Raw genomic sequence first — 19,353 nt, 5'->3', positions numbered from 1 at the left:
ATAGCACCCAGGCCCAGAGTTCAAGTCCCATGCACCCCCCCCCCCAAAAAAAAAAAAAGTGAAAAGGAGAGGGAAGGAAAAGGTGGTATGATATTGAACAGTAATAGTTCTGATCTCTCCAATGTTTCTCTAAAATTCCAGAATGAAGAGCTTCGAAACTTGTCCCTTTCTGGCCATGTTGGATTTGATAGTCTCCCTGACCAGCTGGTCAACAAGTCCACTTCTCAAGGATTCTGTTTCAACATCCTATGCGTGGGTAAGTGATCCATCTCTGCTTGTCTAGTGTAAGTGTAAGATGGGCATATGCAGGGAAATATGGAAAATGGCATTTTTCCTTTTTAGTGAAGCAAGGTAGCAATACGGGCTTTACATACATTACACTTTTGTAAGGTGTGAGCTGTATTGGGACATAGGATACTTGAGTTTTGTGGTATTATTCAAATTACTATTTTTATTTATGTTGCCTGGCCAAACAATTGGTCAGTTTAATATATTATATTTTTTTTGGCAAGGAGATGAACTTGGACCTTAATTAGCCTATAAGAAGCTGAAAGAATGGGCCGGGAGTTTGGCCTAGTGGTTAAAGTGCTTGCCTAGCATGCATGAAGACCCGGGTTCGACTCCTCGGTACCACATACATAGAAAAAAGCCGGAAGTGGTGCTGAGGCTCAAGTGGTAGAGCTCTAGCCTTGAGAAAGTCCAAGGACAGTGCTCAGGCCCTGAGCTCAAGCCCAGGACTGGCAAAAAAAAAAAAAAAAGCTGAAAGAATCAGTTGAGATGTCTCTGGCAAACATTAAAAAGCCTCTTAAGAATCTGTTTGTAGGATCTCTGGCTATGTAGAATAATAGAAATCTCTACTAAGACCTTTTCTAAAGGTATCTACAGTCAGTAATAGTGAAAAGTACTTCTTGGATTACTTTGGGGAAAAAAAAAACTTATGATGTTTAAAACTTTTGGTCTTCTGGGCTGGTGATGTGGCTCAAGTGCTAAAACAGTTGCCTAGCAAGTGTGAAGCCCTGGGTTCAATCCCTAGGACTGGAAGCAAGCTCAAAATCAACATTTATGCTCATAAGGCACAAAACAATCTAAAATTATTTTATGTCTGAAATAAATTGACTTCCTTACAATGGAATCTAAACTAGACTGTAGCTTATTCCTGGTAGATATGGAAAAGTCTGAAGGGACAGGGCTGATTTGAATCATGTGTCCTATTTATGTCCCTTAAATGTACCACTGTAACCTGAGCCTCTGACCTTCCTGTTGTTCTTTCTCTCTGTCTGTTTCCTTTGCAAACTAAGAGGAAGGTAGGAAAGGAGGAAAATAAATAACATTTGTTGTTGTTTAGTATTAGAGTTAGATTAACTTTCCTGTTACTTTGAAGAAATGTCCCTGGATTGCAGAGAAAGGTAGTCCCTTCACCTGTCCTCTCATAGCCCATACACAACTAGGTAGCAGCAAGATTTGTTGAGACAGTTTAGGGCTGGGCTAAGCTGAGGCTGAGATCTGAAGATCATGATTTGAAACAGCCCAGGCAGACAAATTCAAGAAACTCTTTGCTTCCATTAACCAACCAAAAGCCAAAGGTGGAGGTATAGCTTAAGTGATAGAATGCTAAACCTGAGTGAAAAAATAAGAGCACAGGGCCTTGAGTTGTAGCCCTAGCATGAGAGAGAGAGAGAGAGAGAGAGAGAGAGAGAGAGAGAGAGAGAGAGAGAGAGAGAGAGAGAGAGAGAGAGAGAGATTGAGAGAGAGAGAGAGAGAGAAACGATCTTAGTTTATTGCCATAGTCCTTTTTGTAGATCCTTTGAGATAGACCACAGGAATTCTCTGTGTGGCCAAGTGGGTCACCTTGCTTCTGTACACAACAGCATGTGTTAGACTTTCTTCCAAGTAAGATAAGGTGAATTTAGAAAGAGTGCTTTCAATGTAAGAAGCACCATTGGCTTACTTTTTAGTAATAGCAGTTTGGGGAGCAGATGTTTTCCTTTTTTTCAAAAACTTCTTGAGAAATCCAAATGCATCATCTTCTGTATGCCAGGCATAGAAAAGCCTGTGAAGTAGAAAGTCACAGTTGGCTGGCATACTGGCCCAGCCTGCTCTCTGGCACTATGTTTTAAGCACTGGATAAGAGAATGACTTGAGAGAATCAGCCTGAGCAGCCAACTCTCCCCTTTTCTCACATGAAAACCTTTTAAAATTCAGCAGGGTACCTCCAGAGTAGCAGCAGCTCGTTCCACAGAGTGGTATAAATGAGTTTTCTTTTGGGCAGTTCTTCATTAGCATAGCAATTTGTTGGCAGTTTGTTGGCTTTTTATTTAAAAGGATGTGGAATTGTAATCATAGGCCAATTGCTGTTCTGGCTGCTTTTCTAAAGCTTCCTCAACACTGTCTCCAAAATTGGCTTCCCAACCATATCTGGTTATTATGTCCTGGCTCCTGAACAGCAGTGGGAGTGAACTTACTGGGTAGGCTGGGTCTAGCCACAGCATGGTGTGCAGTGACTTGGTAGCCAGTCCTCGTATAGAATAGCACAATTCTGATGCTGTTTGGAATTCTTCATCAGTCCATCTGTTCTGCCCTTGTAGGTTTATAAAGTAGTCACTATTATGATTCTTCTTATTGATGATAATATCATAATTCTTAGACGCTTATTCTGCTTCCATTCTTAAATACATTGAAGATTAGTTCCTTGATTAGTCAACACAATAATGCTGGTTTTTAAAAGTTACAAGGTCTCCTTCTCTTACCTCCCAGTCCTGTTTCTATTCCTCAGGGAGAACACAGGATCCTTTTAGAGGCTTCTGACATCTTTGTCTGGTAGCTTATAACAATACTAGTGTTTTATCTTCTGCTTGTGATGTCAGCATGGTCTTCAGGGCCATATCCCTTTCAGGAACTTCGGGACAGGGAAGACAGACCTAATCTTTTGTAGCTTTTAGAAGCCTGTAATCTTTGGCTCCTGGGTCCTTCCCTCCCTCTTCAAAGCCAGTAATGTGGCATCTCTTGAGTGTTCTTGTATTGGGAAAAATTCCACAGACAATTGCAAAAGTCTAGTTTAAACTCAAGTAAGGTTATATCTATCTCCAGCATCCAGTGAACAGGAAATACATTGAACTATGGAGGAACAACTGGCCCCAAAGGGTCAAAGTGTTCTCAGGGTGTTATCTCTGGCTCTTGATCCCACTTACTTCTGTCAAGCCTCACATTTGGGCTTTTGCCTGCTAGCAGCAGTATCCTAGCAGTTAACAGCTTATTGACCCTCAGGGAAGGAAAAAGACATGCCTGACACACCAACTGAGCATCCCAGGATTCCTGAGACTGGCTAGGACTAGGTCACCTGCCTAGCATTATCTCAGAGATGAGGTCAGTCCACTTCAAGATCTTCAGGGCTCCCTAGAGTGCAAGATGACCATATGAGATAATGAGATAATTGGGTCTCGCATGGTTTACATAGGTACTAGCTACTTTTTTTTTTTTGCCAGTTCTGGGGCTTGAACTCAGAACCTGATCCCTGGTTTTGGGCTTTCTCAAGGCTAGAGCTCTACCACTTTAGCCACAGCACCACTTCCGACTTTTTGTATGTATGTGGTACTGAGGAATTGAACGCTGGTCTTTGTGCATGCTAGATAAGCACTCTACCACTACATCAAATTCCTGGCCCCTTGTTTGTTTGTTTTTAACATGAGACCCATGTTGTTTATCTTTTCTTTTTCTTTTAACTCCATACGTCATCCTGAATATCCTGCTGTGCCGGTGTCTTCAACTCTAGGTTTTCTATAACCCTTTGGATGGAGACTGAGTGGTGTGATTCCTGAATTGGTCTTCACTGGTGTGACTGAGAGGTCATGGGATGTTTGAGATTGATGTCTTAGTTGGCAGGAGGTTCATAGATCAGTTTCTTAAGGGATGCAGGCAGTTTTCATAGGTTCCTGAGTATGTTCTTTTGAGAAGATTGTCATAAAAGAACAAGCCTGGGAGTGTGGCCTGGTGGTTGAGTGCTTGCCTAAGCATGAATGGTTCAATTCCTTGGTACCACATACACAGAAAAAGCTAGAAGTGGTGCTGGGTTCAAGTGGTACAGCATTAGCTTTGAGAAAGCTCAAGGATAGTGCCCAGACCTTGAGTTCAAGCTCCAGGACTGACAGACAGACAAATGAATGAATGAATGAATGAATGAACAGTGCTCCACCACATACCGGTGGATTATGCCTATAATCCTAGCTACTCAGGAGGCTGAGATCTGAAGATTGCAGTGCAGTGTCAGCCTAGGTAGGAAAGTCTGTGAGACACTTATCTCCAACAAGCCACCAGAAAACCAGGAGTGGAGCTGTGACTGGAAGTGTTAGAGCACTCACCCTGAGCAAAAATTGCTCAGGGACAGTGCCCAGGCCCTGAGTTTTAGACTTATAATTGACATAAAGTAGGGGGTGGGGGTGGGGGGTGAGGGGTGAGATGAAGGGGGTGGAGCAACAGCTTGGTCATTCCCAGTCTCTTTGACTCCCTGTTTGGCCATATGTTCTCTCACCTCCACACTGCCATGTGATCACTAGAGGTGAATGATCTCTGGCTGGCACCATGCCCTTGAACCTCCTGAATTATGAATTTCTTTACAAAGTTACCCAGCCTCAAGCCTTCCTCTACAGAAAATGGATAAATACAGAGCCTCTTGGTTAAGAACATAATGAATTCTTTAGAAGATGGGAATATCAGCATAAATATTAATATGTCCTCAGAGGATAAGACATGCTTCTTACCACACAATATCTATATAAGAAAGACACATTCCCACATGAAATGCAGAAAAGTATGCCAACAGAAAAATACATGGGCTACTGCTTAGAGGAGTAGGAATCACATTTAAACCTAATGTCAGTGGTACTTTCTTCTTTACTTGTCGCCCTACTGCCTATTTATATTTTTGCACAGTGTACACATGTGTGATGTGGTGATAAAATTCTTTTCTTTTTCATCTTGGTAATTTTCATAAAATTTTAGTCAGATTAACCTCATGTACTTTTTTTCATTTATTTTTCTATTTATTTTTGCTATGAATATGGAAGAGTATTGAGTAAGTTATGGACACTGTTGGCTCTTGCCAGTAATGCTAGCTATTCAGAAGGATCACAGTTCAAAGCCAGCCTGGGCAGAGAAGTCTGAGATTCTTAGCTTCAATGAACTACTAACCAGCTGGAAGTAGATCTATGGCTCAAGTGGTAGCCGGAAATAGCTAAGGGACAGTGTTCAAACTCTTGAGCTCAAGCTCCAGTATCAGCCCTCTCCCCATACACACAAAAAATTATAGTCACATTAAGAAAAATCTTTTACTAAAAAAGCTGTGGAATCATAACTTTATTTTGTGGCAAAAGTTTTTAGGTAAAAAGCAGAGGAAATAAACCAAGGCATAAATGGATCCTGGTGCAAATTTAGGCTAGTTTCAGAGGCACTAAATTAAATGTCTGCTATTAAAACCCATCTCAGTGGAGTCCTGGAAATAAATGTAATGAAGAGCAGGAGAATGGATTTTGCTTCTCCAGGAAGAGAATCCTGAACTGAATAACAGAACACCTTGGGGTTAACAATTCCCTTCCTCTCCATCTTACAGCACATTTAAATCTCCCCCAAAATGACACTTTAGTGTAAACACAGCCTTTTATGTTACCCAGGCTGTATTTCTCCAAGGAATCAAAGTTAGAGTAAAGGTAGTATTTAGCTTCTTTCACAGAACTTCATTTTGTTTTGTTTTTCTCTCACGGTGCAAGATATATTTGGAATCACACACACACACACACACACACACACACACACACACACACACTTCAAGCTTGATTGTTTTGAGGGGATGAGTGGAGAGAAATAGAATACAGACCTGGTTAAGGTTGTTTTCACCAGCACTGAAGTGTCAATGTAAATGAAAAAGTTCACAATTTCATCTTAAACAGTTATTCCCCTCCTCTTTTTTTTCCAGCCTAGAAGTAGCTTATAGAACAAAATGAATAAAGATGAAACTGATCCCAGAAAATAAGGCCAAGTCAAGGGGGGAGTCAGGGCAGAAGACCTGCTATCAGGTTTGCCTATAGCAATTAACTATGCCAGTAGTATCTGCTGGATACCTATTATGTGTCAAATGCAGACTTAAAGTTGAACATCAGAGCTGTGTAGTATTTGTGATGTAAAACATAAATAGTTGATGCAAATGAAAAACACCAGAAAAAAACTTCTGGATTGTCAGAAAGAAAGATGGTAGAGGTCAAGATGTAAGGACATCGGTGGGCCGGCAATTGGTACAATCCTATGTCATGTTCAAGTCCTCAAGCAGACCGCAATGGTAAGCCAAAGCATACTTCATCAAAGATGTGTTAGGAAAAATAACAGCACAGCTTATAACTCTCTCTGTCTCTGCTTACCTTTCTACGTAAGAATAGTATCTAGATTCTAGAGGCCTCTGAAAGACCACCAAACACAGCTGACTACTTTTCTTGGTAGCCAGGCTTGGCTGACAGAAAGGTGAGCAATTTGATTAATCCTAAATTGCCTTCTGGTTAGCCGATAATCCTGCTGGTGTTTTTCACGTCCACCTTAGAGTCTGGAAGGAACCAGCCTGAGTAGAATGGAGGAGGTGGGACTGCTTTCCCCTGTGATGTGGGCGTCCTGATCACCAGCATTGGCTGGAGGAGCAAAAACAGAAGCCATAGATAGCGTTTCAGGATAGACTCTAATTACTCTAACAACTGTGTGTTTAAGCACATGAACTGACAATAGAATCAACAACAGACTGAAAAGTCTAACCAAGTCTCAGTACAAATGATAACCATCATTTTTTATTTCCAATTAGCTTTTTTGTACATGCCTTCTCTGTCCCTGGTTCTCTTCTAGGGAGGTTGGAAATACTGCCAGGTTTGTGTTAGTTGTATTTTTTGGCTGTTTGATATAGCCTGAAATCTATACCTATAGGTTTTCAGTTGTTACTTGGAAAGGAAATTTGTTGCTTGTTTTGTGTGTATACTGGTATTGGACCTTGAATTCAGGGCCTAAGTGCTGTCCCTTTGGTTTTTAGCTGATGGTTTACCACTTGAGCTACACCTCCTCTTGAAGTTTTTTGCTATTAATTGGAGATTTGAATCTCATAGAGTTTTCCTACCCAGCCTGACTTCAAACCTCAGTCTTAGATCTCACCCTCCTGAGTAGCTAGGATTACCAGCTTACTGCGTTGCTCTTGGGGATCCTCAAAAGTATAGATAAGACCTTTCTTTCCAAGTTCAGTGAGAAATCTCAAAAGCTAATGCACTGAAAACATTCTTTCAGTTCTATAGTTGTTTTTATTCTCAGGCTGTCATTTCCCACTGAAATGCTTTTGGTGAATCACACTGGTGCTAGCATTACCGTGTCTAATTACAGCTCTTACAAGCAAAGAAAAGAAAAAAGGAAAGCGAAACACTTTGAAATTTAGAGCCCCAGTGTGGTTCTTTCACCCCACTGACTGACCCTGTGCTCTAAGTAGGATCTGAGTGCTAATTGTTCATAATTTCCACCTTACTTCAAGTAATCATTAAAATTTGTAGGGCTTTGGGGGGAAAAAAAAGTATGGAGTTCCAGATTTATATATGCTTAAGTAATTCTCAATCTAGTACGGGAGATGGTAATTTCAGACTTGTCCAAGTAACCTAGAATTTTGTCTTGTAAAATGAAGTTTTTATTGCTGTGCTGAGGGAGACAGGAGAGTTAAGTAGGTCACTTTCTACTGACAGCTCCTTTGACAGCATGGAGAGACTGCAAGTCTGCTGCTGTTCCATTGTCAATATCTTTGAAAATAGGTAAATCTTGAAAAGAAATTGGCTACACTGGAGAATGTTGCAGCGCGTCCTCATAAACTCAAGTGCTTTCAATATTGAGGGGATTGAGGGGTCTATCACATGGCTTCTCCTCTCCCTGCCCCCTCCACTTCTGGTGCTTGATTTCAGAACTAGAGTGTACTCCTTAGCTTTTTCAGTCAAGGCTGGTGCTTTACCACTTGAACCATAACTTCACTTCTAGCTTTTTGGTGGTTAATTGAAGATAAAAAAAAAAAGCCCATCTGGCTTTGAACTATGATCTTTTCTGGATAGCGAGGATTACAGGCATGAGCTATTAGCACCTACCTGACCTACCACATTGTAAGCCTCTTAAAGGTAGGGATCCCACTTCATTTTTTTAGCCATCATATAATAACAAAATGGCTCAAAGTCCAGGCAGAAATCATGGTTGTGAGCTGGGTCAGTTTCATAAGGGAGGAAAGACTGGTTATAGTATTTTTGTGGATAAGCTTTTGTTGTATAGATACTCAGAAAAGTAAGGAAGACATAATACATCTTGGCCGCTACTCAGCCAGACCTCAGAGCTATCTAGGATGGCATTCAGGATATTATAGAAGTTCAAATGAGCTGGGTGCCAGTGGCTCATACTTATAATCCAAGCTACTCAGAAGACTGAGATCTGAAGATCACAGTTAAAACCCTTCCAGGAAGGAAAGTCTGTGAGACTTTTATCCCCAATTACAACAAGCCACAAGTGGAGCTATGGGTCAAGCAATAGAGTGCCAGCCCTGAGTGACAAAAAGTTAAGTAACGGTGAGTTGCCCAGATCCTGAATTCAAGACCCAGAACTGGCACCAGTGTCCTTTGTTGTTTTGTTTTGTTTTACCATATTATCCCAATACTTACACTTTTGCTTGTATCCAAATATTGCTTTAATAAATGAATTTTGAATACTTTACTCCATTGTTTTGGCAATTCTGTTCTATAGTCCCAAACGATGGTGTATGTACAGGTGGCTTCCATGTACCTATAATCTCTGCTGCCTCATGGCTCCTGTTAATTTCTTTCTCTCAGAGCACCTTCCTCTTTTCAAGTTATGGCATTGTGTACAGATTGTATATCTTATTTAGGCAGAGATGTTCTGGTCAGATAGATCCAAGCCCGCATGGTTGTACCGAGCCCTGGTGCAGTTATCTATTGTCAACTCACAAGGTCATAAGAGTGTAAGGTGTGATCTTGCTCATAGAGGCTGAAACTTAGAATGTTTTTCTCATAATAATAAGTTAGAGTGTACTTGGTATTTGGTTTTGTTCTAGAACAGATTCTAAGATATGGGAAAGCACCATATCAGGCTAGTTCATTGTCGTGTTCCCAGAACTTGGCACAGAGCTTGGTACATAATAGACAGTGGAAAAATACTAGCTGACTACAAGCTGGAGATGCCAATCTATGATTTAGATATATGATGGACACAGTGGGAAAGGTTAAGGAGTAAGTAGCCTTAAACACCTGTTGTCATATAACCAAATTCTTTTTTTTAATTTAATTTTATTGTCAAGCTAATGTACAAAAGGGTTACAGTTACATACGTAAGGACCCTGCTACCCCCTCCCATGTTTTTCTTCTGTTTTTAAGGGTCAGGCTGCATAAGGCATCTAATCAGACAGATCTAGAGACCCTTGCTTGACTTGGAAATCAGTGAGTACAATGCAGAGCTTCTCATTAGTGGATGATTCCTTATAGAGGAACTTTATTTTTTTTCCCAGGGGATGCTACCCCACTAAAGTTCATTACATCAAGCATTCAGAAGCAGAAATACTTCCAGGAATATTATCAGGATATAGCACTGAGAGTTAAACTGAAGACCTTGAATTTGCTGGGTGAAGCACCCTGTCATTTAAGCTAGTCCACCTGCCCTTTTTGTGTTGGTTATTTTTTGAGATATCCCTGGCCAACTTATACTGTAGTCCTATTTAGGCTTCTTCATGTCACTTGGATGACACATGTGTGCGTTAGTGGGTTCAGTCATTGACACTTCGGTGGAGTCTCAAGATTTTTTTTGGGGGGGGGGGCGCTGGATTGGCCTTAAATCATGATCTCTTACTCCTGTCTCCCAAGTAGCTAAAGGTTAAACCATATGGCTGGGCTTGAGTTGGCAATCTAATGTTTCTTGCTTTTTACCTCCCTCTTTCTGTACTCAACCACCATCACCAACAATAAAAATTGGTTCATTGCCTACTATCTTTGACAGAAGAATTGGGACTATTTTGAAAGTTGAACTTAAGTTGATTATGGCTTCTCATTTAGGGCTCGCCTCCTTTCCTTTTCTCTCTTTCTTTCTTTCTTTCTTTTTCTTTTTTTCTTGTGTGTGCACGCACATGCACGCATGAGTGTACCCACACTGGGGATTGAACTTAAGGCCTGGGTGCTGTCCTTAAGCTTTTTTCGTTTTTGTGGTTTTGCTCAAGGCTAACACTCGACCACTTAATCCTCACCTCCACTTCCAGCTTTTCGATGGAAACCATGATCCTCCAGTCTAAGCATCCTGAGTAGCTAGGAATACAGGCATGAGCCACCAGCACCTGACCTCACTCACCTTTTGCTTGGCATAGTATGGGGTACCTGCCAGTTTGCTTTGCTGCACATAAGAGGAGCCTGATCAACATTTGAATTAGTATAAATTAATAAGGGCATCATTTCTGCTCATTTAGCACCATTCTAGTTTTGTCATAAATGTTATTACAAACCTGGGGAAACAAATACCTGTTTGTCATCTTGACACAGGCAAAACCGGGAAATAGAGTGTGGAGGCAATATACAACCCCACGCCAGTTAGTGGTCAGAGTGGCTCTGCCTTTTTGTAATATGGCTTTAGGCAAGGTATTAAAACCTTATCTGACCCTGCTTCTCTGTCTGCCAAGTAGGAGGAACTGCATAGTATTTATGTCATCTTGGGGAGAGTAGTAAGGTATAAAGGGAATGTGTTAGAAGCTCTTCCCTGTCATAAGCACTCAGAAAGCACTCAATAGCATTAGGAATTACTATTGTTAAGAAATCAAGAGAGGTGTTTTGAAATATACATATGCACACACACACACACACACACACACACACACGCACATGCGCGCGCGATTTTTTGTGGTACTAGGGTTTAACCTTTGAGCTTTTTTTGTACTTGCTAAGCAGGCATTGTATCACTTAAGCTACTTTCTGTGTCTCCCCCCTTCCCCTTACTGTAGTGGGGCCTGAACTCAGGGCCCAGTTGTTATCTCTTAGATTTGGGTTTTTTTTTTTTGGTCGTCGTGGGGCTTGGACTTTGGGCCTGGGCACTGTCCTTGAGCTCTTCAGCTTAAGGCTATTGCCCTACCCCTTGAGCCACAGTGCCATTTCTGCTTTTCTAATGGTAAATTGGTGATAAGAGTCTCGTGGTCTTTAGTGCCCAGGCTGGCTTTGAACCATGATCCTCAGATCTCAGCCTTCTGAGTAGCCAGAATTATAGGTGTGAGCCACTGGTAGTTGGCCCTGGCATTCATTTTCCTTCCTTCCTTCCTTCCTTCCTTCCTTCCTTCCTTCCTTCCTTCCTTCCTTCCTTCCTTCCTTCCTTCCTTTCTCCCTCCCTCCCTCCCTCCCTCCTTCCTTCCTTCTTTCCCTCTTGCACGCTGGGCCTGGGACTTGGACTCAGGGCCTGAGCACTGTCCCTTAGCTTTTTTGCTCAAGGCTAATGATCTACCTATTAAGCCACAGCTCCTGTTCTGGCTATTTGGTGGTTACTTGGAGATAAGAATCTCACAAACCTTCCTGATTGAGCCGACTTCAAACGTGCAATCCTCAGATTTCAGCCTCTCCTGAGTAGATAGGATTATAGGCATGTACCACTGGCACTGGGCAGGTTTGTTGTTTTTTAGCTAGGGTCTCACTGCCATTTATGCTCCCTTTGCTACTGGAATGGCAGGTACATGCCAGTTAACCAACCATTCTGCTACCCCGTAGCTTGGGCTGACAGACGTGCACCAGTGCTCCCAGATGTTGACTGAGATGAAATTTCATGAGCTCTGCTTGTGCTGGCCTGACTTCCAGCCATGACATCCCAGACTCCAGATAGCTAGGATTATAGGCTTGAGCCTCTGTAGCTGATGAGATAAAAGGAATTCAGGTCCCTCCACCCCCATTTTGTAGTTTTATATATCAACCTTTAGGAGAAAAGGAGATTTAGTTTTTGTCTTTGTAATATGCAAACTAACCATAATCAAAGCACAATGACTTTTTTTCTATTCAGATGTAATTAGGGTTAACATCTCGACCTGTAAGTTCAAGCTGTTCTGTTGGAAGGTTTTTTAAATTCCCTGAGGCATTTCTAGGGTAGTGTATCATACAGCACCATAGGAAGAACTATCTTTTATTAGTGGGATTTCTAGAGATTGGACTTAAAGAAAAATTTTGCAAAAGTGAATAATGGGGGTAAAAAACCCTGCTGAATTTGGACTGGTATCTGAAAGACATCGACCTGTTATCTGATTTTTCCTCTGTGTTTGTGTAGGTGAGACAGGTATCGGCAAATCCACGTTAATGGACACTTTGTTCAACACCAAATTTGAAAGTGATCCAGCTACTCACAATGAACCAGGGGTCCGGTTAAAAGCCAGAAGTTACGAGCTTCAGGAGAGCAACGTGCGCCTGAAGCTGACCATTGTTGACACCGTGGGATTTGGAGACCAGATAAATAAAGATGACAGGTACACAGTGGAATTTTGTGAAGATACATATGGTTGAGGAGCTAGAAGGAGCCGTCTTAGCTCAATTCAAAGGATTTAAGTGTTCTGTGTGGTTTTGGTTTTGGTTTTTGGTCAGTCATGGGGCTTGAACTCATGGCCTGAGCACTGTCCTTGGGCTTTCTCAAGGCTAGTGCTCTACCACTTGAGCCACAGTGGTACTGAGGAATCGAAGCTGGGTCTTCGTGCATGCTAGGCAAGCACTCTACTACTAGGCCAAACTCCCGGCCCCATTCTGGATCTTCTTTAACTGTGCTCTTTGGTCCTCTTACAACATGAAAGGCATGATATCTTCATCCTCAGAGGAATTTTCTTTTTTTGTTGTTGGTCATGGGGCTTAAGCTCTGGTCCTGCAAGCTGTCCCTGAGCTCTTCAGCTAAAGGCTACTGCTCTATTCCTGGGCCTGGGTGTTATCCTTGAGATCTTCAACTCAAAGGCTACTGCGCTGCTCCTTGAGCCACAGACCTACTTCCCATTTTCTAGAGATTAGTAGGAGATTAGAGTCTCATGGTCTTCAGTGCCTAGGCTGGCTTTGAACCACAATCCTCAGATCTCAGCCTCCTGAGTAGCTGGGATTATAGGTGTGAGCCACAGTGCCCGGCTCTCAGAGAAATTTTCGAATAATATTCTTCCTTGAGGTTAGAAACAGACAACAAAATGGACTCTTGCTGGTATAAAGACCCTTTCTGAGTTTTCTTGTTGTTTTTGTGCCTGTCCTGAGTTTTAAGCTAGACACTAGCACTCTACCACATGCGCCATAGCTCCGCTTCTAGCGTTTTGGTGGTTAATTGGAGATAACGAATCACACGAGTCACACAGACTTTCCTGCTCAGGTTGGCTTCAAACGATGATCCTCATATCTCACCTCCTGAGTAGCTAGGATTACAAGCATGAGCCACCAGCACCCTGTCTCTTTCTGAGTTTTTATAAGAAGAAATGTTAGCTTATGTCATTTTTTTCCCCAGGAAGGTCTGAGAGCCAGGTTTTAGGGATTTTCCACTAGGAAAGGCAATTTAGAGAAATACACAATCTCCCTACAAAAATGTTAGCACAAAGGCCTTGCCATCATCTTCTTTAAACTTCTCAGTATCCGTGATTAATGACACCTCGAACTAGTACCTGACCTGTCCACTCTTCTTGCTTTTGTTACTTTCACTTCCAGGTTATGTTTAATTATATCTGCTTGGCAGAAATGAAGCCACATGCAGAAAACCAGCTTCAAGAGTCTGGAAGATGTGGGGTTTCAGTTGTTTTTAGCTGTCCAAAATAGGAAGACATTAAAGAATAGAATGAATTTGGAAAGAACATCTGTCATATTTCCCTAGCCTCTGTCTAGGGCAGAATGTGATATTTGACTCAACCACCGAAGTTTTACTGATTTGAATGGGAATTCAGAGTCAGTCTGCTTTGAATGCTTTAGTTTTAAGAAGCCACGGCTCAGGATTTAGAACACTTTGCAGTCTAAGATTGCTAGTGACAAGCCATGAACTTTAGGCTATGGCTACATGTCCTTAGGAATATACTAAGGGAATTGCACTAGGTGTTCTCTTAGGTATAGTCCAATATGATACTAAATGTATTGCTGTGCTTATGTAGAGGCTTAAGGAAGGGCATTGTGAAAAATTATACTTTGAAGGAGGGTATAGTACTTAAAAGGGATTAGCCTGTAGTTTCATGACTTTGGCAAAGTGATAATAACCCCCCCTCCCCGGGAAAAAAAAAAAACAAAACTTTTTTTTTTGTCAGTAAAGCATTTTTTTTTTGCCAGTCCTGGGCTTGGGCTCAGGGCCTGAGCACTATCCTTGGACTTTCTCAAGGCTTAGCACTCTACCACTTGAGCCTCAGCACCACTTCCAGCTTTTTTTCTATGTAGGTGGTACCGAGGAATTGAACCCGGGTCTTCGTGCATGCTAGGCAAGCACTCTACCACTAGGCCAAACTCCTGGCTCCATTTTTTTTTTTTTTTTTTTTTTGTCAGTCGTGGGGCTTGAACTCTGGTGTGAGCCATTGCACCTGGCCCGAAAAACATTTTTAATGGATGACCTATTGAAAACTTGGGGCTCGAACTCTGGGCCTGGGTGCTGTTCCTGAGCTCTTCAGTTCAAGACTACCACTCTACCACGATGAGCCACAGCGCCACTTCTGGTTTTTCTGGTGGTTAATGGGAAATAAGAATCTCATGGGCTTCCATGCCCAAGCTGACTTTGAGTCATGATCCTCAGACTCCAGCCTCCTGAGTAGCTAGGATTTTAGGCATAAGCCACCAGTGCCAGCTCTTAGTGAATTTCTAATTGGCATATAACTTTAATGTTGATGGTAGTGGTGTGGCATGAGGCACTTGTGAATCCTCCTGTAAAGGAGCTAGGTCTTCCTCTGGGGTACTTAAAGCTAGGCAGCACCTAGACCGAATGCTGGTGCCTCATGCCTATAATCCTAGTACATAGGGAGGCTGAGATAATTGGATATAATTGGAGATTATATATAATTGGATATATATTATATATAATGATATTATTTTTTCATATATTTTTATTGTAATTAATAGAAGGGTTACATGATATTTGTCAGATAGAAGGTGCATTAATTCACATACATTGATTCCCTTTCACATGTCTTGGTCCCTATTTCCCTCCCCCCCACTCCCACCCCTCATCTTGTTTTCCCCCCTTCCTTATCCAATTTCAAATAACCAAATGCAAATATATCTGATATATAATGATATTATATAATTGGCTGATATAGTTGGAGATTGTATCTCTAATTAGTCAGAAAAATGTTGGATTGGATGGCTCAAGTGATAGTTCCTTGAGCAAGAAAGCTGAGAACATGATGTCTTGAGTTCAGGCCCCAGTCTCATTCCCTGAACTCCCTACTCATCCTACCCCCCCTCCCCAATACAGCCCCCCATGGAAGAGAGGTAGTAACACTTTGTATATAGTATCATTGCATTGATTCTAACAATAATGGCTGGAGTTTTAGTCAAGCTGAATGAATTCAGGTCACTTAAGGGTAAAGGACCTCAGGTCTAAGCAGAGGGGATTTGTTAAGCTAATTAGGTAACTTAAGCAATAAAACCCTTTCTCTGTGAGAAAAGAACATGTTTAACTTACTTAAGAATTAGGTAATTTTAAGGCCTTTTGTTCTTGTGTTTGTATGTAGATAAAGACTACTAGTTACTGGTGATTCTTCGTATATTCCTTCATTAGTACTGACTGTGGTTCATCACATTAACTGGAAGATATAATTATAAAATACTATAGTGAATTTTTATTTTCTTTTTTTTGTGTGAATTTTTATTTTCATACCACATATGCTGCATTTATAAAGTCACATAAGTTTGGGTTACCTCTGAGAGGTGGTTTTTTCTCTCATCTGTGGGGAAGCTGCTAATTCTTAAATCTTGACATTCTTTTTAAAAGTACCAATCCTATTTTGCAGTCTCTACTTCAGACATCCTATTTAAAATATTCCATTCATTCTCCAAAGAAAGTCAAAATTGTCCCAGGACCAAAGATGATTCTAGAATGAGACTTCCAGAGATATTTTGAGGCACTGACAGCATTACGGGAATGTCTTGCCCCTTAGAGTGACCAATATGCAGCAATTAGTTACAATACGGTGAAGGCCCAGAAACATCATTGAATCCATAATTTTCCCTCAAAATGGTCTCTCTGTATGTGTATATATATAGAACAATTTTATAAAGAGGAATTTTAACTACACTTATGTAGAAGTATATAATATCTAGATATGTTTTAAAATAGCTTCTGACATAAATATAAGCCCCACAATAATAACAAGGAACTAGTTTATTCTTTAGCTGAGTTCCAAGCTCTGTTTTAATCTATAGAGCACTTAAATGCTCATTACTCGATGTCCTATGATAGCCAGAGCAGTTGTTATATATAGCAAGATTTGATTTTTGCATCTGGCCCAAATGGACTATCTGTACATAATATTGGGACAGCTAATTTCTGATTGTGCATGCACCTATTTTGACCTCAATACCAGGGAATGATGAAGATGCTATAGCCAGAAGGCTCTTGTACTGCCATGTGAAGTAAAGGGAGAGAAACTCTAGTGACAAGCAAAGGACCTGCGTGCATTATGGAAGCTGGAGAGACAGGGACCTTTGTTTTCAGGATCTCAGAGTATAGTCAGAGCAGGACCTGTTCTCCAGTTCTTAGACCAAGAAAGATACCTCCCTGGGGTTAAGGAATGTGATGATTGCATGTTTCTTGACTGGGCTTTCTCAGGATTCCCACAGGAATGAGAACTATCTTGCATGTAGCACATAACTATGGAGTTTTAAATTCCATGGACTTTTCCAGCTCAGAGTTATTGCTTCTCCCCAACCAGGACTTTTCCTGAGGATGGTGGGTTTTCACTCCCCAGTACTAAGCATCAAGTAGCTAGGCTAGTATAATGCAGAGCCTCATACTTGTAGAGTCCTCTTTAAGAAATGATCTGACTCATTTGGGTCAAATAATAGTTTCCAAGGAGATTCAGAAGAGAGGAAGTGTGATATTAACCTAACCTAGATACCAAATATTTTCTTCCTCTGAAATTTCTTGACAGCTGATTGCATAACCTCTCTGAATGGCATTTGAAAGTCTGTTACCCTGTATGGCAGAAGGAATTGTTATTGATGTTGACTGTAAACCCAAATGATTTGTTTGAATATAGTTATTCCATCAAAAAATCTGAAGAGGCATATTCAGTTTTGCATCAGCATGTAACTATTACTCTAACCCATGATTTTTTTTTAAATTTATTTTGAGGATTTAACAAACTTTTCAGTCATAGATGAAAGATTTAAAGAATGTCCCAGTTAGTTTATATAAGCTTGGGACATATGAACATCCTGCATTATTATCTGCCTTTAGCTAAGTTATCTAGGAGACCAGAGAGGAGGTCTGGTAAGGTTTCCTGTTATGTTTAACTCTAGTTGTCCAAGACTTCGCTTAATTTTTGTTGACCATACTCTGGAGAAAAGAAGGAAAATGGTCCAAAGGAGAAGGGCCCCAGTTTGATGGCCTAGCTGGGAATATTATAATTGGTTTGTCAGCTAGTGGGCAGCCAGTGATGTATCACAAATGATCAGAAGAATCAGCTCTGACATACATAGATAGTGGACACTGAAAGTATCTTCAGACTTAACAGATCTGTGCCAGGCTTACAAAGTAGTAATGAAATGGGCTGACTTTTTTGGGGGGTGGGAAGGGCAACACTGTCCCTTGGTTTTTATACTCGATGCTAGCGCTCTACCACTTGAGCCACAGCTCTATCTGGGGCTTTTGGTGGTTAATTGGTGATCAGAGTCTCATGGACATTTCCTACCCAGTCTGGCTCCAAACCACGATCCTCAGCTCTCAGCCTCCTGTATAGCTAGAATTATAGGTGTAAGCCACTGATAACCTAGCCATTTGACTTTCAAATTCTCAGTTTTGCCACACGTTCTGGCAGAGGTAGTTTCTGGCTCCAAATTGGAGGAGGTCCCTGCTCACCCTTTTAATCTTCTGCACCATGGTGAGTTTATGAACAATGGCATGGCCCCTTTCATAAGAATGGCCAGTAAGTAGGTGATTGGAAAGAAAACTATCTGTTTTCAGTAATTTAAGGGTAAACCTATTGTTTTACTGTAAGTTTCATGGGTGCAGGTATATGAATTAAGTAAGTAGCAGGTAACAAGGATTACTATCTCAAAAAGGAATTATGGGGAAATATAAACATTAATTTGATCTGTCCCACTCGGCTTTTATAGGGCTATGATCCAAAGAGGTCTGACTTAGCCATGCGGTAAAAGTAGCTGTCTTACTATACAAATGGAGAGAAGCTAAATGAATACATGGAATTCATCTTCTTTATCTTTCTGCTCATGTATATAGCCAACCATAAGTAGAAAGCATGTTGAGGAATACAGTGATGCATGACTCTTAGAGCAGGAGCAAGATTCAGTTTGGGACATAGGAATTACATGAGCAACTGGAAATATCTGCTAAGTGCAGCTGGATCTGATGTCCAGAAAAAGATCTGGGCTGAGGTAGAGACTTGTGACTTGTAGTAGAGAGGTGGTAAGGGAAACACTTGGCTTTGGCTATGACTCTCCAGCAGGAGCAAGGGAAGTCTACTCTATGCTGAGAAAGGGAGATAATATGTCTCTCTTGAGTTTTGGAGGAGTTGAATCCAAAACATATATATGTATAGAAAGCAAAAATATCTGAGCAGAGGACACACAGACAGCTCAGGCTAAGAAACTGGGGAGCAGAAGAGCTGCTTTTGCTTTTCATGTTTCATTTTGGTCTCAGAATGAAGGAAGGAAAGAACCCTAATCCTAGAACCCACCTCCATGTCAGGAAATTACTGGGTCAGCCCCCAGATGTGGGTGGGCCTCCTTCCAGTGTCCTGGTCCACTTCCTGACGGGGTGAGTGAGCTCAGTAGCCAAACAGTCACTAGGGAATTGGGTGGGGGTAAAGTTCCATTTTTTCTTTTCTTTCTTTTTTTTGGGGGGGGAGCGGAGGTGGGAGGTAGAGGGGGAGAAAGATTAACAACACAGATCAGTTTCCTTTACTGTGACCTTTTGTGTATGGTATTATTATTATAAAATAGTTACATTTTTATGTGTGAGTCCTTTGCATGTATTAGTTACCTCTTTTGATGACTATTGTTAATGTAATACATACCTGCATCTTAAAATTGGAAGATATAGCAGAAAGTTACCCAGTATTTTGCCACTGTGCTGAAATGTTGCTTATTATGGCCGAATGTGTTTTATTTGCTGAGGCATAGCCAG

General features: G+C 41.2%; 1 protein-coding gene across 10 annotated transcripts in view; it reads left to right on the top strand.

The window, feature by feature from the left end:
- Septin11 (septin 11) overlaps positions 1-19,353 on the top strand; it is a 98,139-nt gene that overhangs the window by 44,499 nt on the left and 34,287 nt on the right. For all 10 annotated transcript variants that reach the window (XM_090343382.1, XM_090343387.1, XM_090343386.1 and 7 more), the window contains exons 2-3: positions 142-256; positions 12,328-12,523. In XM_090343382.1, coding sequence (XP_090199508.1) covers positions 142-256; positions 12,328-12,523 — 311 coding nt within the window. The remainder of the gene's footprint in view (positions 1-141; positions 257-12,327; positions 12,524-19,353) is intronic.

Source organism: Megascapheus bottae, chromosome 13, assembly GCF_031878675.1.
Source record: "Megascapheus bottae isolate mThoBot1 chromosome 13, mThoBot2.hap1, whole genome shotgun sequence".
Lineage (NCBI taxonomy): Eukaryota > Metazoa > Chordata > Mammalia > Rodentia > Geomyidae > Megascapheus > Megascapheus bottae.
The sequence above is the reverse complement of the archived record's forward strand: the minus strand, read 5'-3'. Positions and strand labels throughout refer to the sequence as shown.